The sequence below is a fragment of the Ictidomys tridecemlineatus genome, chromosome 3, assembly GCF_052094955.1.
Source record: "Ictidomys tridecemlineatus isolate mIctTri1 chromosome 3, mIctTri1.hap1, whole genome shotgun sequence".
In the NCBI taxonomy this organism is placed as follows: domain Eukaryota; kingdom Metazoa; phylum Chordata; class Mammalia; order Rodentia; family Sciuridae; genus Ictidomys; species Ictidomys tridecemlineatus.
The window spans coordinates 128,883,732-128,905,014 of record NC_135479.1 but is presented as its reverse complement, the minus strand read 5'-3'; the positions used below and the strand labels follow the sequence as shown (position 1 = coordinate 128,905,014).

The following is a 21,283-nucleotide window of genomic DNA, read 5'->3' as shown; positions in this document are numbered from 1 at the left end:
CTCTGTTAGGATTTCAGAAAAGATATCCCAAAGATGGGCTTCTATGTGCTGAGAGTCCCTAGAACCTACGTCAGAATCTAAATGACAAACTCCTTCTGTACCCCTTCCTTCCTTCCTTCCTTCTTTTCTTCCTTTCTCTCTCTCTTTCTTTTTCCTTCCTTTAGTAATGGGGATTGATCCCAGGAGCACTTAACCACTGAGCCACATCTTAAGTCTTTTATGTTTTTTTTTTTTTTCAGGAGAAACCAGGGATTGAACTCAGGAGTGCTCAACCACTGAGCCCCACCCCCAACCCTGTTTTGTATTTTATTTTATTTGTATTGTATTTTAAGGTCTCACTGAATTGCTTAGTACCTCACTTTTGCTGAGGCTGGCTTTGAGCTTGTGACCCTCCTGCCTCAGCCTCCCCAGCTGCTGGGATTACAGGCGTGCACCACTGCGCCCTGCTCTAAGTCCTTTTTATTTTGAAATAATTTTCAATAAGTTTTTAGGTCTTTGCTAAGTTGATGAGGCTGGCTTTGAATTTGTGATCCTCCTACTTCAGCCTCCCGAGCCCTTGGGATTAAAAACGTATGCTGCTGGGCCTGGTTTCTGTGCTTATTTCAAATTATAGAAAAAGAGGGACTTCGATAGTCTCATATAATCTTTGTGCGCCAGGTGTGCATCCTTGAACTAGTCTCTAGACTTGGCTGTCTTGGATGATAGCACCTTCTCTAGATCAAATAACACGGAGAAATGACAAGAGTTGTGTGATATCAGAAATGACTTCCTTCACAACAGAGGATATGGACTGGCAACTTTCCATTAGAATAGAGCAAGGGAGGGGCTGGGATTGTGGCTCATGGGTAGAGCGCTCACCTAGCACATGCAAGGCCCTAGTTCTATCCTTTACAAAACAGTGTCCTGGATGGGGCTCTGTGGTTGAGTGCCCCTGAGTTCAATCTCTGGTATCTCCTGAAAAACCAAACCAAACCAAACCAAAACAAAACAAAACACAGAAAGGACTTGAGATGTGAATCAGTGGTTAAGTGCTCCTGGATTCAATCCCCAGCATCACATAAAAATAAATAAATAAAATAAAGGTATTGTGTCCAACTATAAATATTTTAAAAACAAAGGAGCTGGGCATAGTGGTGCACACTTGCAATTCCAGGAATTCAGGAGTCTGAAGCCAAAGACCTCGAGAGTTTCAGGTCAGTCTCAGCAACTTAGTGAGGCTCCAAGAAACTTAGTGAGACCCTGTGTCAAAATAAAAAAGATTAAAAAAAAAAAGGAGCTAGGGATGGAGCTCAATGGCAAAGCATCTCTGTTCAATCCCAGTACCAAATAAATAAATAAAATAAAATAAAATAAAGAAAGGAAGAAGAAGAAGAAGAAGAAGAAGAAGAAGAAGAAGAAGAAGAAGAAGAAGAAGAAGAAGAAGAAGAAGAAGAAGGTGGTCAAATACTATAACCAACTTTCCTAGTACAGCCTATGTGACTTGGGACAAAGCACCCAACTTCAATTTTGCATCTTGGTTTCCTTGGTTATATAACAGTGGTCTACTTTATGCTTTGAATATAGCCCTTGCTGCTTAGCCACTGTAACTTATTTTTAAAATGTCCATCTTTTCTTTTTTCTTCCTCTCTCCCTCCTCCTCCCTAATCTTTCCCTTTCTCTAATCTCAGGGGAAACAGGATTACCTTTTTTCCCCATCCTGGGCAAAAGTTATTTGTCCTTAAAGCACACAGCCACCACATGAACAAAGTAATTCATACTTGGGGATGACACCAGAAGATCTCGGAAATGACTGTCTCCCAGATTAACAAGTGAGTTACAACTCTGAACAGAGAACACATGGAATACAGCCTTTGAATCACCTCTTTAAAAGTCCCCTGTTTCCCTTGATGGGCAGAATCACAGCTTCTGGGACAGAAGTTCCCTGTGTTTCTCCTTTGCTAGCAAAGTAATAGAATTTCTTTTTTCTTAAAATGGTGTCCTCATTATTGGATTGGCAACTGGGACAAGGACCGAGATTTCAGTAACAGGTGTAAAACAGCAAAGTAATCAATATTATCAAGTTTTCAGGATAAAAGGAGATAGGACACATATAGAATACTTACCCCAGGAACATATCAATAATTGATGCTCTTTATTATATCATCTGTAATATTTTTTCAAGTTTCTTTGTGTGTGTGTGTGTGTGTGTGTGTGTGTGTGTGTGTGTGGTATTAGGAATTAAACTCAAGATTTCATGCATGTTAGGCAAGCACTCTACATCTGAGCAATAGTCCCTGGCCCTTTAAATTACATTTTTAATCTGAGTTACTTTGGGGAAGATTTCCCTGGGGAAGGACAAATTCTTCTGTGAATTGTTATGACTCTGGTTAGAATAATATTTCTGATGCAAAGGGTGGGGGTGAAGGAAATGTTTATTTCCCTGGGGAGATAGTCTATGGATGCAGCTCCCTTGACTACCTGGAACTGATCCAGGATAACATGTGGATGATAGATGGCCTATTGATACTAACAAAGACTATTGTACTGAAAGAATTTTTGGTCTGAGGCCAGCAGCCAGATTTAGAATGAAGTGCACATACTTTCTCTTCTTCAGAAAGGTTTGAATAATAATAACTAACTCTTGCAGAATCCTTAATATATACCAGCCACCTGTCATTGTTCTAGAGGCTTTGCATATGGTAATTCATTTCTTCCTTTCTACAAGACAGTGGGGTGGATACTATTATTATCTTTAATTTACCTGAGTAGAAACTGAAACATTGACCTGTGCTAAAGAAACAAACAAACAAAAAAAAAAAAACAAAAAAAAAACCATCAATAACTGACCTTGCTTTGACCTTACACCTATCTCTATCCCTTGGTCCTCTGACTGTTCCTCCAGAACTGGAGTCTGACCTTGCTCTCCTTACTTCTTCCCAAGGTTAGCATTCTTTCACAAGACCCAAACCTAAAGGCCAGCTTCCTAAGGGCTGTCACCTGAGTAAGTCTGGTCCAGAGGGGAACCAGGATGTAATGTCAAAACAGGAAGAGTGTGAGGCTATGGGGTGAAATGTTTCAAAAAATTAGTATCTGTTGGAAAATTCCCTTCAAGGAAAAATTGGATTTACCCTTAGGGCAGGCATGGAAGCTTGGAGGGAACCAATGTGGTGTCCATAGTGAGTACTAGATGGGGAGGACAGCACGAGCTCTGTGGAGAAGGATGCTATGATGGTCAGCGTGCAGGGAGACAGAGGAGTGTCCAGTACTGCTCTGCTTCCTTTCCAGCGAAGCTCGTTTGGGCATAAGGGACGAGACTCCATACACGCACCTTAAGATAGGGGCTAGGCAGAATTTCTCTGAAATCCCAGAAGAGAGCCTTAACTGAATTGGAAGGTGCAAATTCAAGGAGGACCTCAGAAGGGTGAGGATGATGGCATGATGGTCAGTGTTTAATAGCCAGCTCTCAAGAAGACAGAAAGCACTTGCTTTCTGTCTATGTAAGCACTTCTGTCATGGCCAGTTTCAACCACAAAAGGTCATTGAACTTAAAGTTGGGAAGAAATAAACACCATAAACTCTTTCAAGTTGGTGTGAGTCTCCCCCAGTATACTACATGTTAATTTTGATTCTTTTTAAATTTTCCAAGTTTTTTTTTTTTTTTTAAATAATTGCTGTTGAATCCAGGGGCACTTAACCACTGAGCCACATCCCGAGTCCTTTTTATATTTCATTTTGAGACAAAGTCTCACCACGTTGCTTAGTACTTGCTAAGTTGCTGAGGCTGGCTTTGAATTCGCGATACCCCTGCTTCAGCCTACCAAACTGCTGGGATTATAGGTGTGCGCCACCTTGGTGGGCGAATTTTCCAAGTTTTTAACAAGGTACTTTTATTATTGCTTTATAAGCAGAAAACCCATAGCAAAAGTTAATTTTTAAAAAATGTGGAATTTCTTGGGATGGGTGGGATGGGAATGATATGTGGGATGTGGAGTGGTGCATTAAGAACAAATTTCCTTGATTTCACCCTTTGCCAGGGTCAGTCTAGGTCATCAGTTTCCTCTTTGCCTCTGGGACCAACTGTGGACTTGTGCCAGGTTTGGTTTCACAGCTACCCTTAAGTGGATTTATTAAGGAATAATCCCACCTGGGCTTGGTGGTGCATGCCTGTAATCCCAGCATCTTGGGAGGCTGAGACAGGAGGATTGACAGGAGGCACTAGGCAACTCAATGAGATCCTGTCTCAAAATACAAAAATTAGGGCTGGGGATGTGGCTCAGTGGTTGAGTGCCCCTGAGTTGAATCTGCAGTATCTCCCCCCAAAAGAAAATAAATAATCCCTCCCTATTTTGTGGGGCATTGTTTCAGGGAGAGGTTGATCAGAACCACATGGTGGGGGTCGTGGGAGCATTTGGCTTTCCTAAATTCAGGTTCTGAAAGGACATTCCAGGGTGATGTTTAGGGACCAGGCTATGTGGCCCTGAATAGAAAGTTTTTTAAAAGCTGTAATTTATATAGAATAAGCCTTTCTTTCTTTTTTTTTTTTTTTACTTTTTAGTTGTAAATGGATCTTTTATTTTATTTATTTATTTATATGCGGTGCTGAGGATCGAACCCAGGGCCTCACACATGCCAGGCAAGTGCTCTACCACTGAGCCACAACCCCAGACCACAGAATAAGCCTTTTATCATGTTGACCAAAAGTGAAAAGATATGCCATGGAAACTGTGTACTGTGTGTGAAATCTGTGCATGAACACAAAGGCTTGACACAGATCTTAGAAAAGCAATCTCCTCTGGGATGTGATTCAGTGGTAGAATACTTGCTAACATGTGCACAGTCCTGGGTTCAATCCCTGGGGAGGGGGAGAGAAATAATCCCTTTGGGATTAAGTTTAATCCCTTTGGGATTAAGTTATAGAACATCTGAATCCAGTTTTGCCCTTAGATCTTTGTTCTGGGCTTCAGCCTTCTGCTCTTCCTCAAGCAACTTCCCAACTTCCTGTTTCTGACTAAGGCAGTCCCTAAGGGTTCACTATTATTTATGGAGCTATTTATCTTTTGTTATTGTTATGATGGGATGTGGTTGGCAGGAGGGGTTGGCCTAAGGGGCCCAGGGCTGGGCATTGATAGACAGGAGCCCAGGAGCACTGGGTAGCCTTAAATGAAGCAGAAAGGAGAGGCCAGGCCAGGATGCAGGATGGGAATGTGAGAGGCTGGGGCCCTCCCCCTGCCGAGTTCAGGATACACAGTGGAGCCCTAGCCTGAGGTAGAAGGGCAGCTTCTCTGTTCTCTGGGTCCTCAGGTAGTAATTGGAGCCAGAATGAGGCCACAAACTGGGAGGTAATGCTGCTCTTATTTGAGGCCTGAGTGGATATTTCAGTTATCTTACACTCAAAAGTAAGATACACAAAAGTCCCAACTATGGTGCTTCAGTAGAGGGTGGATAAAATACCAATTTAGGAGCTGCAAGTCTTGAGCTACAGTCTCATTTCAGCTACTAACTAGCCATGGGTAAATCATTGACTTTTTATTTTATTTTTTAAGTACTGGGGATTGAACCTAGGGTCTATCACATGCTAGGTAAGTGCTCTGGCCCTTTTATTCTATTTTGAGATGGGGGTCTCCCTAAATTGCCCAGGCTGACCCCAAACTTGCAATTCTTCTGCCTCAGCATCCCAAGTAGCTGGGATTACAGAGTGCACCATTGGCTATTCTGGCATTGTTTTGTGATGCGTTGTTGAGATATTTGTAGGCTAGCCCAGGAAAGCTCTAAGGATTTAAGAATCTTGCTAAGTGGTCTGCAGATGGCTTGCCTACAACTCCTTCCTATGGGCTCTTAATTGGTCCATTGGAGGCATCTTCTAGTTTCTTCCACTTGCTGGTCTTTCAAATTTTATACTGGAGTCCTCTTTTCCATTTTATTAAGCATCTGTGGAACTTCTGACAGATCTCCATGCTCTACTATGAAGCTACATCCCCAATGATGACAGTTTTCATAAGTATGTATCTAGGAACAAGGTTCTCAACTGAGGAGGGGGATTTGTCACCTAAGGGACATTTGGCAATTGCAGGAGACATTTTTGATTGTCACAACTGAGAGAGGACATATCCAGTGGGTAGTGCTGCCGGGGGGTGACGAATAACTTCTGTACGTTGATGCAGCAGGAATAGAAGCCGTTTATTGTAGGACAACAGAGCTATTTATACATTTTGCACAGCTTATCTTAATTAGCATAAACTAGATACATCAGTCAACCAATAAGGAATCTCCACACTTAATGGCTTGCTTTTGTTACTTCTCAAACCACTCCCTCTGGCATTTTGCCAGGCACCATCCAGACTTGTTTATGAACTCTAACATTTCTCTGGCAAAATACCACGTGTTATTTTGACTTGTCTACAGACCTTAACATAGTGCAGCCAGGGCTGCTGCTAAACATTCTATAATACACAGGATGTCTACCCACAACACAGAATCATCCAGACCTGAGTGTTAGTGGTACTATGGTTTGGCAGCCTTCATCTAGAACATACATGCTTTTTTGTTTGAATTTTATAAAAATGTTATTAAATCTATGCATTGTTTTGCAATCTGAATTCACAGTATTTCTTCAGGCAGTAAAGGAGACAGAGACTCTAAGCAAAAGGAATAAACATAGGATCAAGGCAGAAAAATGGAGCAGATTTAGAGATAAACTATGTAGTTGCAAAATCATAGCAGAAGAATGCCCTAGTTTTGGAGTGAACAAATGGGGTTTAAATCTTCGTTGATGTTAGATCATGTCTTTTATGAACTCATACACTCACTTGTCTTTGGTTCGTTGAAGCAACACTTGCCCTAAAATGTCCGTTAAAGTGGCTACCATGAGACTCCAGGGCCACATTCATCTGAAGGACAGCGAGCTCAGCCTTCTTTCTCTCATGCTTATTCTTGGGAGTGGTGTAAGTCTTCTTCCTTCTCTTAGCACTACCACAAAATCCCAACACTAGATGAACAGTGAGTTCCTTTTGAAAATCGTCGTCAGACAAAGTGTGTCTATTTTCTAGTTGCCCGCCAGTGAAGGGGTCAGTCTTTAGTGGTCAGGAGGAATTTCTTCCTTATCCTGGATCTTGGGCCTTTGCATTTGATGTTGAATCTAAGGATTCAACCTTTGGGTTGATGGTCTTCCCTGTAAGAGTTCTTATGTATGTGTCTATTTTAATGGAATTTTAGTGGCAGTTCCACATCATCGGTTGGGTTGGAAAGTAGAGTTAAATCTTAACTCTGTCTCCTAAGATCAAAGAACTAAGTGAGAAAAGAGATGCACTGGGATCTGTGTGACCTCACAGCCATTAGTCCTCTATAAGCCTCAGTTTCTACATGTTTAATTTGAGGAACAACAATGCCTACTTTGAAGTATATGTGGTACATATATGCAAAGGAATATTATTCAGGCATAAAGAAGAATAAAATTATGGCATTTGATGGTAAATGGATGGAACTGGAAACTATCGTGCTAAGTGAAATAAGCCAATTGCAAAAAAAAAAAGGGGCCAAATGTTCTCTCTGATATGTGGGTGCTAACCTACAACAAGGGAGGGTGGGGAATGAAAGAATAGAAGTTCATTGGATTAGACAAAGGATGATGAAGGGAAGGGAGGGGGGATTAGAGTAGGAAAGACAGACATGACTTTCCTATGTTCATATATGAACACATGACCAGTGAAACTCCACATCATGTACAATGACAAGAATGGGAAGTTATAATCCATGTAGGTATAATATGTCAAAATACACTTTACTGTCATGTATATCTAAAAAGAACAAATTAAAAAAAACAGGTAGTGGTTGGTTAAGTGCTTGCATCTGGTAGGTTTTCAATAAGTATTGACTATGATTATTATTATTGTTGTTATCCATTTATTGTGAAATAAAACAGATGTGGAAAATGGCCTAAACAAATAAATAGCTTTGTGGATTATCATAAAGCACATACATGCTTGCAAACACCACTAAGGTCAAGAAATTGAGCTTTGTCAATCACTCCAATTTTCTTTTTCATGTGTTTCAGTTCAAAGTCAGTCTGGTAAAGTAATACATTTAGCGTATTCCTTTAAGATTTTAGCTTGGGATATATTTAGCTGGAGGATGCCCCAACTGTTAGACCTCAAGTATAGCTGTTAAGGAGGCAGTTGAGTATATAAATATGGAATTCAGGGAGCGACCAAGATCAAGGAACAAGTATGGGCACGGTCAACATATAGGTGGCATTTAAAGCCATGGAATTGATGAGGTTACCTAGCACGACCAGCTAGGTGGAGCACAAATCAGGAGTCTAGTTATCACCCGGCTTTGTCCTATAATAATTAGGTAGATATTGATTTCTCCAAATGACCCCTTTCAACTATGAAGTGTCATAAGGGCATTCTTTTTCAAGAAAGCTGTTTTCTAACTACCACAGAATATCAGAAACTTTGCTCTTAGAGGAATTAAGAACAAGATATCCCATATTGTCTGGTGAATATAAATCACTTTGACACACATAGGCAGAGGCTCAATTTCCAGGTCAGGTAGAGGACATCAGATAAAGGGTGTTATGAAAGTCTCTCTTAGATATTGTGTCACACATGAACTTTTGGGGGACACTTCATATCTAAACCATAACATGGTGACAGGGTGGCGATAGATGAGATAGAGGAAAACTCTTAGAGGATGAGTGAGTTACACCATGGACAATTAGAATTCAATGCTCTGGGGATACTCTGAGAGATGGTGTAGAATATACCTCAGTATTGTTCCACAAAGGGACATGGGAGCGAGTGTATCTGTCTACACAATCCTGGCCCTTGATTGAAGGTCATTCTTGGGAGTTGAAACTCTCTAGCATTTCTGGTGAGCTGGCATGTACTTGTAGCTCAGGCAGAGTGATGCTTTTTATGTGTGTGTGTGTGTGTGTGTGTGTGTGAACTTTCTGTGGGTGACCTTCAGAATAGTCAGAGGGGATACGGCATGGCACCATAGTGGGTGCTACAATTTTGTGACCTTATTCACTTTCATGACTTTCAAATGGAGATTAGAGTACTGAACTGCACTGGTTTAGTGGGAAGTCTGAGTACATTAAAGTTCATAAAGTGTGTTTTAGCTAACTTTTCAGTGCTGTGACCAAAGAACAAGAACAACTTTCAGGAAGAAAAGCTTATTTGGGCTCATGGTTTCAGAGGTCTCAGTTCATAGACAGCTGACTCCATTGCTGGGGCTCAAGGTAAGGCAGAATATCATGGGGTAAAGGCCCAGAGGAAGCAAGAAGCTGCTCAGCTCATGACTTGGTCAGAAAGAGAGGAGGAGGACGACAAGGAGGAGGGAGTCAGTCCATCCTCAGGGTCTTCAAAGGCATTCTCCCAGTGATCCACCTCCTCCAGCCATGCCCCATCTGCATGATCACTGTTGAGTGATCACTCAGTTAGTCCATTCAAACTAGGATGGGCTGATTAAGATACAGCTCTCAAAATTCAATCATTTCACCTCTGAATATTCCTGCAGAAACACAGGGGATGGCTCATAGCAAAACCATAAAAAGTGCCTATTATAGTCCCTGGAACATAGTTAATGTCCATAAATGATAGCCTTAGCGGCGATACATTAATGTGGGAAGACAATGACTCTTCCTCTGTACCTGACTTAAAATTTTCTTTTATCACTATAATTTGTGTTAAAGGAGACAACTGACTGGAGTCAGAATATGCAATCTGTAGCTTTGGGATAGAGATTTTTCTTTGAAGCATCCCACTTCTGTGGGAACAGAACCCATTTTATATCAGATTATAGAGTCAACTAGCCTAGCAAGATACAATTATTTTCTCACCAGTAAAGCTTTTGCCAATAGCTTGTGTGTTTTGTTGCCCTGTAGGGAAGTAAAATTTCCACAGGACAGAATTTGTACCAGTGAAAAACATTTACCAGGTTATGCTGAATCTCAGCGTATATCCACGTATATCCATGTTGACATAGATGCCAAACTGATTGTGTTTTATTTTACCATTGATCTAATCATAGATATAATCATGCCCTTAGTATATCTCTGTATGTGCTTGCCTAGAGGAAAATGGAAGGGGAGTAAAAAAGAAACAGAAATCTGCTCATGTTGGAGGTGGGAATATAAAAAATAATAAGGGAATTTGGTGAACAGTCTCTGTCATTAATGAGGAATTGAGTTTTATTCTTTATTTGAGATGGGTGGAGCAGAGTGTGGCCAATGTTGTTTATAATTTGAGAGGTTCCAGGAGATAAGGCATGAGAGGTATGGGTTGTGTGCTGTCCTCACCCCTCCTGGAAGATGGAATTAGAATCAGGTAGGTGGAAGTCGAGTCTCTTGGTCAAGACCCAGGGGACGAGAGAGGGTTGTGTGTGCCCTATAGAGGCACAGGAGGTGGCTCCTTCCCCCTCTGTGTGTTATTGGGATCCAATTTTGTTCAGCCATCAGATAGCTGTTCCTCCATCTTGGAAAAGATGGTCTAGTACCAGGGGAGGAATAATATCTAGTCCCTGCCAATAGCCGTAATCCTTCTGTATTTCCTAAGATTGATTTAGAGTGGCCAAGTGGTCCAGAGGTCTGATGGGGATCTTAAGAAATCTTTTCCTTTGTTAAAGAGAGATGGAGGAGACAAGGTTTGCCTGAGTTTTCCTCCTGATTTTGGATTGGGGTTTTGTGAAGACATGATGTCTGGCACTGTGGAAAAGATTACGAGACATTAAGAGGACATCTTCATAGGATGAAAGTAAGAAAGTAGAAAGATGGGAAAATCCTGTGTCCTTTTGCCCTGAGATGCTGAATCAAACTTGGGACTCATTGCTTCTACCTTCTTTTACTATGAAACGCCTAGAATTTAAGCCACTTTTGATAAGATATTCTGTTACTAAAGCCCAAAGCATCTTCATTGAGAGAACTTAGGATAAAGAATAAAGTTTGGAGGAATAACAAGACCCTGATGTTAGGAGCAGGGATCCATAAAAGAGAGCCAGGCAGAACTGGATCTCCTGGAGAGGACTTTGAATACCTCTGACTGTGGGAAGGGATGGACTCTCATCCATCAGGAGGACTGGCAATATTCCCAACTGCCCAAGGGTGGATGAAAGCAGGAGTAGAACTTTGTTGAGGTGTTGTGGACTGTTGCAGCCATGGGAGGAAAGTCTACAGTTCCATCTATGGGAGACAGAGGAGTCAGGGCCAACAGGGTATTTCAGCCCTGGTAGCTAATGGTGGTGTAGGAAACAGAGGCATTGGAGCCAAACAGGGGTGTTGGAGCCCTGACACTCATTTGATCTAAGCTTCAGTTTCCTTAGTTATAAAATGAGGAAATTCATATCTGCCCCACTGGATTACTATATGGGTTAAGATATACTAAGTCCTATAAATTCCCTAGGATATAGTGGTATTTCAAATGATAGCTATTGCTAAGTAATAGAGATCTACAGAGATAACAAACATACTTTATAACCTTTCGAGACATAGTCTGTTGCTGTTGGATGAGATGGGGCCAATTTAAGACTTGCTAGGGTCATTAGGTGTCAAACTACTCTAACTAGTTTTCTAAGAGAAGACCCTGGGGATGGAGTTTCTGGAAATGATTTCTTTTCTTCCTATAGAAGTATATTCAAAACAACAGACGTGTGTTTTGGGTGGGAGACATTAATGACGTTTTTCCTTGAGCAGGGAGGAAGGTGAATACCCAAGATGTGTAGGGCCAGCAGCATCAGGAAAGTTAGAGATAGGTGGGATTTCTCAAAGCACACGGAATACAAATGTAAATAACCAGAGCTTCCTGCTCACGGATGTGAGGTGGGAGATGAACCAAAATAACCACTTCTGGAGAGTGGGAGACTCTGAGAAGCCACCCCTTCTCCCCTAGAGTTCCCTCCTACACGCCCACTCTAAGTAATTTCTAAGTCTGTGATAATTCACAGAAAGAAGAAGAATAGGGAGTTGCTGGCGTTTGTAGTAACAGGATGAGAAAGTGCGAGACTTCCTGTTATGTGCGTGTGACAGCTGGTGATAAGTGGAGGGCCCTGCACAGGAAATCCGCTCAGCTTCTGCAATGTGACCTGCCTGAAACTTGGGCGCTCCTTCAGTCAGGATGTCCATGGCGGGACAAAGGGAATCCTGGACCATGGGCGACGTGGTAGAGAAGAGTTTGGAAGGGCCCCTGGCACCCTCTACAGAAGAGCCCTCCCAGAAAAGTGGAGAATTGGTAGAAATCTTAAATGGGGAGAAGGTGAAATTTGACGACTCAGGACTGTCCTTAATTCTTCAGAGTGGCCTGGAGACCCTCCGAGTGGAAAACGCTCTGACAGATGTCATCTTGTGTGTGGACATTCAGGAATTCTCCTGCCACCGCGTGGTTCTTGCTGCGGCCAGCAACTACTTCAGGTCAGCGCGCCTGGAACCAGAGCCAATCTGGGTGCAGGTTGCAAAGAAAATCAGTGTTGATGTGAAAGCCCAAGCTAGCTAGTTTGCTTTCACATTTATGGTTTATATACATCTATTGAGGTTTGTGTGTCTACTTAAAAGTACCAGAAAAGGAGGTATTGAACTTTAGATTTTAGGATGTAGGCCACATTTTGAGAGAGACTGGCATCATTTAAAAGCATGTTTATATATAATTGTGAACTTTCTGTGTATATGTATGTCCTTGTTCCAAAGGATGGGATATGACTTAAGTCCTGGGGATTTTTTACCCTGTCTTTGTTCTGACTAACATGTTGGAAAAATAATGATGTCTTTATTCATCAACAGAAATAGAGAAAAAGGATGTGGCTCCTCTTTTGAAGTTAGCGAGTGAGTGACTTGCTCAAAGTTAAGAGCCTTTGGGTGTATGCAGGAGGTAGTAGGAAATTTAGAGCAAAAGGCTCTGGTTCCAACAGATCTGTGGTCTCAACAGTGGAGGACCGGGTGTCAGGAGACCTGGGTTCCATTCCATTTGATCTCCTCTTGACCATGAGACTAGACGGAGGGGAGTCTCTTAATGTTCTGAATTTGTCACCTGTCAGATGAGGACAATGATGATTACCTCTCAGGATTCTTGCAATATTTAAACACGAGGGTGAAAAGAGTCTGACAGAGTGCCTGGCATATGGTGGACTCTCATGTATCTTCATTGAAATTCTTCACCCCATTCTGCTTTATTCTGCTAAGAATTACTTTTTGAGGGTTTACCATGAGTAAATCCCTGCAGTAGGAAAGTGGGAGAATCAAGAACCCAGTGAACACAGCTGGATCCAGTGTTGTCCACGTGAACAGGGACTCAGGCAGGGAACCAGTCCAGGAAGACAGTGTGAATGCAGAAGGTATTTTGGGAATGTGAAAAAGAAATACCTTTATCATTTTGCTTATCAAGATTCTTTTTAACTCTGGCTGAGGAAATCAAGTATCCTGGAAGGCATTTTATGTTTTTATTTTTTTGAGGTACTTAGGGGAAAAAAATGTCTCTCTGGAATTCAAAGAGCAGAATTGGCTGGTTGTTGTGGGATAGAGTAGCTCCCGTATGTTGATAAGGTAAGGAGATAATCTTGAGTTTGTGGAAATTCATGCCTGTTATGCACCCGGTAGACATATTTATCTGAATTTATTTTTGTAGTGGTATGATGGAGATAACTGATGTCCCCTTTTACAGATGAGGAAATAGAAACCCAACATTTTATATCTGGTCATTATTGCAGCAGGGAATCTGTACATTCTAGAGGTCCTGGTTTTTAATGCAAGTTTTGGGCTTCTTTTCACAGGAAGCCTAGAAAGTAGAGTGCAGTCATAGCCATAAAAATGCGTTGTCATAGATAATCCAATAGTATCAATCACTTGTTTTCACAATTGATCACAGACCTTCTGTGGGTGAATGAAAGCTAATTTTGCTCAATGCCCTGGGTACTTGTTTTAGAGTCATTCTTTCTGTTTTGAGTCACTGGGGAAATGCTAAAATAAAATGTATACCTGATTAGTAATTTTGTTAATGGGTCAGCCTATGGGACAGGACCACTGGCTGTGTGCCCTCGGCACATCACTGCTCTCTTCTAGTCCTTGGGTTTTATTCTGCTAAACAGAAGGTGTCTGGGCTCAGATCCTTCCAGCCCTGTTGATCGAGGACACTTAGGGCAAGTCTCTGCCAGTCCTCAGAGGAGGTGGTGGCAATGAGAAGTTGGAGGCACACAGGGATGAACTTATCTCTCCATGTATGCAAAGTTTTTCCCAAACTGACTGGTCATGAGGGGAAATGCCTTCTAATCTTCAGAACAGTGACTTTAGATCTAGGGATTTCCAATGTGGCTTTTCTTCTGTAATGAACACAGATCTGGAGACAGGATTCTTTTTTCAGTACTACTATTAGTAATGGCTTCTTTTTGTTGAACTTTTGTGTAGGCCGGCCCTGTACCACCAGTGTCACATACACTAACCCATTTAATGGGAACAACAATGCAGCAAGGTAGGGATTTCATCCCCATCTTACAGAGGAAGAGCTTAATAAGAAAGTAGCCAAGTTAGGCTTTGGAACGAAGACTGAGATTGAGTCTGACACTGCCTCCCTGCCTCTCCTGCTGTTTCTAAGGTTTTGAAAATCATCTGGAGCTGGGTTCTTCTTATATTCAGACTTAAGAAGGCCAAAGAGGCTCCCCTCACACAGCCTTCTGTGCTTTGGGAGGGTTTGGAAGCTGGCTGTAAAATTATATAGGCTTTTCCCCTTTTGTTTCTTTGAGAAAATAAACACTTTGCTCTAAATGGCTGACTATAGTTTACTTAACCAGTCCTACACTGACAGATATTTGGTTTGGAATCTCTTGCTGCTGTGGACAATGTTGTAATGAATACTCTTATGCATGTGCCATTTCATATGTGCGCAAGTGTATCTGGGGATGCACTTCTGAAGATGGTTGCTAAGTTAAATGCATCTGCAGTCATAAGAGATTTGGCCAACTTCTGTCGGAGACAGGTTGAATCACTTTACATTCTCCATGACTTTACCAAAAGAGAGTAGTATCAAACTGTTGAACTTTTGTATTATACACTGACAACTTAGAGCTGTATATATTTACAGGATATAAAAGATGTTATGATTTTTTAATACAACGAAGAATGACCAAATCAAGCCAATCAACCCAACATCACCTCAACATTTAACATCTTTTGCAACGAGAACATTGAACTGAGGTTTTGTACCTTTTGATTATCATCACCCCAAGTTCTTCAGCCCCAGCTCTGCCATACATCATTCTATTTTCTGCTTCTATCAGTTCAATCGTTTTAGGTTCCACATTTAAGTGAGATCACATGGTATTTGTCTTTCTGTTAAACCGTTGAATTTTTGTCAGTTGATAGATGAAAAAGAATATCTCAATTTAGTTTTATTTTTGCATATCTCTTATTTTAATAAGGTCATGTGTTTCAGGGTGATCTGAAGTTCTTCTTTTGTGAACTGTGTCTTTATATTGTCTTTCAAATTATCATGTTTACTTTTAAAAATTAAAATTCATTTTTTTTATCAAAGGTATGCAAATAGTTAACAAAAAGTCAAATAGAATTATGAAAAACAAAAATTCTTCCTCACTACCTCTATCCTTCAGTTTTACTCACCAGAGGCCACCATTTTCAACTTCTTTTTTTTCTATTTTATCTCTATATTTCTTTCTTCTCCCCCCCCCCACCCCCGGCCCTCATCCTCCGGTGTCAGGGATTGAACCCAGGGGCGCTTACCAACTGAACCACATCCCCAGCCCTTTTTTAATTTTTTATTTTGAGACAAAAATAAAAATTTTCTAAATTGCTTAGGGCCTTGCTAGGTTGCTGAGACTTGTTTTGAACTTGCAATTCTGCCTCAGCCTCTCAAGCCGCTGGATTATGGGCATGTGTCAACAGGCCACTGGGCTTGGCTTATCTCTATATTTCTATAAAAATATACTTATGCTATTTCTTGATTTCTCAATATTAGATATCATTTGTTTATTTCAGATAAGAACATAGCATTTATACCTAACTCCCTTACCATACACTCCCCAATCTCTCTCTCTTTTTTTTAAACTTTATTTTATTTGTTTATTTTTTCAATAATCCAGTACTTCACAAGTGCTAGGCAAGTGCTCTACCACCGAGCCACAACCCCAGTCTTCTCTGTTGTCTTTTAACATAATGTCATTGTAAACTTTTTGCTGAATCTCTGTTGAGTTTACATGATCATGTTCGTGAATATAGTATTTCCTGTGGAGCCAAAAAATACAATATATTTCCTTCTTTGTAAAGTTTTTTTAAAAAAAAAACATTTATTTTTTAGTTGTAGGTGGACACAATACCTTTATTTTATTTTCATATGCTGGTGAGGATCCAATCCAGTGCCCCATGCATGCTGGGCAAGTGCTTTTCCTCTGAGGCCCAGCCCCAGCCCCTTGTAAACATTTTTGTTTTGTCTGAAGTTACTAGTCCACTCCTGGGCTAGGGATGCAGCTTAGTGGTAGGGTACTTGCCCAGTATTTGCAAGACCCTGGATTTGATACCCAGTACCACAAAAAGACAAAAAAAATCCATTCCTTTTTCCATTTGCTTAGTTTTTTTTTTTTTCATTTTCATTTGCTTAGTTTTTGAAGTGTCCTTTTCTCACAGTCTCTCATCATGCTCTTTAAGAACCTACCAGTTCCATCCCCACCCCACCCCAAGTTCTCATATCCAACACATGTTTTCTGGACTTGCAGCCCAGCTATTGCCCAGCTGCTTCCCACCATCCCCCAAACTCTCTCTGACTCTGCTTTGTCATATAGAGCCTCTCTCTCTTCATCCCCCTCTCTTCTCTCCTTCTTACTCTGATGAAACATATCCTCCAATAACTTTTTAAGAAAGGATGTATGGAAGGTAAATTTTCCAGGCTTTGCATGTTGAAAAATATCTCTATTCACTTGATACAGAGATTGATAATGGTTCCCCAAAGACATCTATGTCTAATCCTGGAACTGTGAATATGCTACTTTAAACGGCAAAAGTCACTTTGCAGATGTGATTAAGTTAAGGATCTCGAGATGAGAAGATCATCCTCGATTGTCTGGCTGGGCTCAATGTAATAACCAATCCTTACTAGAGGGAGACAGGAGGATCAAAGTCAGAGTGAGGAGCCATGGCAGTGGGAGCAAAGGTTGGAGTGATTGGCTTTGAAGATGCAAGAAGGGCTCAAGGAATGTTGATAACTTCTAGAAGAAGAAATGAGCAACAAAGCAGATTCTCTCCTTTAGCCTCCACAGGCAACATGGTTCTGCTGATCCCTGGGTTTGGGCTCAGTGAAACCTATTTTGCATTTCTGATTGCCTGTACTGCAAAACCATAATTTTTGTTTTTTCAAAAGCAACAGAATTGGGACTGGGAATGTAACTCAGTGGTAGAGCACTCACCTAGGATCCTAGCATACGTGAGGCCCTGGGTTCAATCCCCAGGACTTGGGGGGAAAAAAGCCACAATGCTTACAGTTTTTCAGTAGTTTGTTACAGTAGCTATATGAAATTAATATACTAAGATATAGATTTTTTTTTTTTTTGGTGCTGGGGATTGAACCCAGGGGAGCTTTACCACTGAGCTGTATCTCCAGTCCGGTTTATTTTTTATTTTGAGATAGGGCCCACTAAGTTGCTGAGAGTCTTACTAAGCTGCTATGGGTCTGACTAAATTGCTAAGGCTGGCCTTGAACTTGGATCCTCCTGTCTTAGCCTCCCAAGGCGCTGGGATTAGAGACATGTACCACAGAGAATTCTTGAAAATAATTGTCCTTCCAGATTTTGAAAGTATTGCTACATTGTCTCTGGATTCCTTTATTGCTATGAAGAGGTTTGATGCTCTTCTGATTTCTGATCCTTTGTCTGTGATCCTTTTTTCTCTCTAGGAAATTTTTAGGATTTTTAAAAAACAATTTTAAAAAAAATTCTAAAAAATTTAGAAAATAGTATTTTCTCTTAAAAATGTTTTTATTATAGTTATACATAATATCATCCTGACATAATTATACATACATGGAATATATTTCCATCCTCAGTGCTTCCTTGTTTCATGGTTATGTTTTATGTGTTTGTCTCTCTCTCTCCAGGTATTTTCCTCCAACCACTTTGATATGGATTAAATGGCACCTTTTAACTTGAAGACTTATATCATCTAGTTCTAAGAAATTTTCTTGGGTTTTCTATAGTAATTATCTGTCCACTTTTTCTTTATTCTCTAGTTTTGGGTCACCTGTTCAGTTGATATAGATTCCTAATCCTCTAGCTTTCTTCTCTTTTTTCCTCTATTTTCTATTTTTCATCATCTTTTTATTTTACTTTCTCTAGTTATATTTCTCAAATTTGTCTTCCCACCTGCTGGGATTTCAGTTTTAATTTCCAAGGGCCCTTTCTTATTTTATGAAGTGTTGTTTTTTTTTGAGAGAGAGAGAGAGAGAGAGAGAGAGAGAGAGAGAGAGAGAGAGAGAGAGAGAGAGAGAGAAAGAATTTTAATATTTATTTTTCAGTTTTCAGCAGACACAGCATCTTTGTTTGTATGTGGTGCTGAGGATCGAACCCAGGCCGCGCTACCAGGCGAGCGTGCTACCGCTTGAGCCACATCCCCAGCCCCTGAAGTGTTGCTTTTGACAACATCCTGTTCTTGTTTTAATGTGGATTGTATTTTCCTTAATCTCTTTGAGATTTATATATATATTTTAAAAAATACTTTTCTTTCTTCAGTTCCTTTTGATGGTTCTACATTTCTATTTTTTCTTTTTAGTCTCTATCTTTTATTTCAAAGGCTATATTCAAATATATATTCAAATATCTAGTGATCTTTAGATATCAATTCATACTTACAAGTGAAGAGTGAAGCACTAAAAAGCTAATGGATGCTAGGATGGGGTGGGGTGAGGCTTTGTTCTGGAGTCATGGTATTGAGCACACTTTTTGTTGGGAATTTCCAGATATTAGTATTAAAGGTTTTTGCTCCTTGTACCAACTTTCTAAGGAAAGAATCTCCATATTCCTACCTAGGAAGATATAAGATTTGTTGTTTGCTTTCTGGGAAAAGAAGAAGACAGGGTATATCACTTTTTGGGTTTTAGATGTATATTTAATTCTCCTGTTGCTGGTTCCCCTCTCTCCTCTGTGCTTGGGGACACAGGTTGTGCCAGGTGTCCATGAATTGGTTAAATTTCTCCAGAAAAAACCTTATGTGTCCTTAAGTGATTGTTCCTTTGACAGGAATGGTAGGATGGTGATCTGAGCGCAGCGAGATGAAACTGCTTCTTTATATAGAATCTCAACCAGTGCCTGTGTTTGGTCCTATTCTGACCCTCCTTGCATCCCACCTTCATCTTCTAAGGTGGTCATGGGTAACCAGAGTCTTTCTGGGGTTCTCTGGAGAGGACCAGCTCAGGATGTCTTAGTGGCACTTTGGTTTCAGCTTCTTCCATATGGATCTTCTCTGAGTTTTTTACCTTCCCAGTTCTCAGGAGGAATTCTGAGATGGCAAGAAGTAGAATTCATTCCAGGCTCAGCTCTATGTCTAGTCTTCTGTGACTCTCAGAGGAGGTACTGATAAAACTAGCTGTCATTCTGTCCCCGATGCACTGGGCTTTATCTTTGGTATCAGGCATTGCACCTAAGTGCTTTATAACAGTATCTTGTTTAATCTTTACAATATTACTTCAAAGTGTGGTTATCATCCCCACTTCACAGAAGCAGAAGCTGAGATATCCTGAGTGGTTAAGTAACTTGCCCAAGGTCATGAGCTAGTGGAAGGCAGAGTATTGCTTTGTCCCCCCTCCCCCTACCCCAATTGTACTGGGAATTGAATCAACCAGGGCAAATGTTCTATCCATGTCCCTTAAAACTTTTTTTTTTTTTTTTTATCTTAAGACAAGGTCTTTCTAAGTCGTCCAGGCTGGCCTGAAGTTTGTGATCCGCCTGCCTTAGGTTCCAGAATAGCTAGGATACGGGTGTGTGCCACCATGCCTAGCTCTTCTTGCTCTCTTACATGTGATAATTGGTGATTTTTGCAAAGACCTGCTACTCGTAAAGAACTAAGCAAAATGCAGAGGATGCATATGGCAATAGCTCTTATTACTCTGTGACTAGTTAGATTTCTGTTAGCTAAAGAGATAATGAAACCAATGCTTTGTGATACTTTTTATATGAGGGAGAAAACCTTTTTGGCTACCAAGTATCCCATTGTTTCTGCCACAAACTGTCCCTAAATCCAAACAAACACATAGAGAAGCAATTTCAAGAATTTATTTGTGATGCCAGGAGACCAATGGGTGGGAACATGTTAACCAAATAGGGAGTACATTAATAACTCAGACAATGTATTTCCTTTTGGAAGTCTATTTAAAAGTCTTGGTAGGAATGAGGAAGTTGGGGGGAAAATGTTTGGTTGAGATTGAGAAAAGGGTGAAAGAGATTAAATCTTAAAAAGTAGCCTATATACATTTAAATGTCAAACAGCCAAATGGCAAGATGTCCAAATATTTTTATGGCAGAAAATTTGGGGAAGTATAGATTTAACATCTCTAATATATTCTTTATTTTATGAAATTACTAATGTCTATTATAAGTTCACAATAAAGCTGCCATTTATGTTATGCCTTTGGACAGATACCAAATCAGTCACTGGAAGGGGTTGTGTGTGCTGCGTTCTGAGTCCTACCTCGTGAAGGGCTTCCATCTAAAACAGGGCTTCTCATTACTTGGGGGGCTCATATCACTACAGAATATGGCATATTATGTGACAGTAGTATGTGAGTGTCAGAATGGGACGTAATAGTGATAAGGAAGCTGTTACAAGGCTTCCCTCAGTCCCATAGGATGACTGGCCCTTTCTATAGGTGTATAAAAGCTGTCAGGCTGAGACTGAATCCACAGCAAACTCTCTTGTTGCTGCTAATGCCTGAAGTCTTTGCCTGGATTCTGACCCCTGCTGTGTACCTCAGTCTCTGGGTCTCATTCCCGGAGCTTATCCTGAGGAGATTTAGCCCACAAGCTACAACAATCAAACATAAAGTCAGGAATGAGAAGGGAATTGTGGGTACAGTCCATGCATTCGTTATCATTATTACTTATTAACCAGTGACTGGAAGGCAGAGAGTGGGGCAAGAGGCTACTTGTAGGCTATGTTTCCATGTTGTAATCTTTAACTCTTTCTCCATAATGGTGTTAGGTGTCTAGAGAGGAGCCAGCAAGTCTAGGTGATAGAGTAAGTGAAGAAAACAGGAATGAGTCAAGGCTGAATGTGAATTTAAGAATCTGGCAAATGGTGAAAGCGTTGAGGACTATGGCCGTCATTGTAGGT

The 21,283-nt window shown here is 40.7% G+C and overlaps 1 protein-coding gene across 1 annotated transcript in view; it reads left to right on the top strand.

Annotated features, from left to right (window-relative positions):
• Positions 1–12,047: 12,047 nt before the first annotated feature.
• The window catches only part of Klhl6 (kelch like family member 6), a 59,751-nt gene continuing 50,515 nt past the window's right edge, over positions 12,048–21,283 (top strand). The window contains exon 1 of the mRNA XM_005331068.5: positions 12,048–12,382. Coding sequence (XP_005331125.1) covers positions 12,090–12,382 — 293 coding nt within the window. The 5' untranslated portion in view covers positions 12,048–12,089. The remainder of the gene's footprint in view (positions 12,383–21,283) is intronic.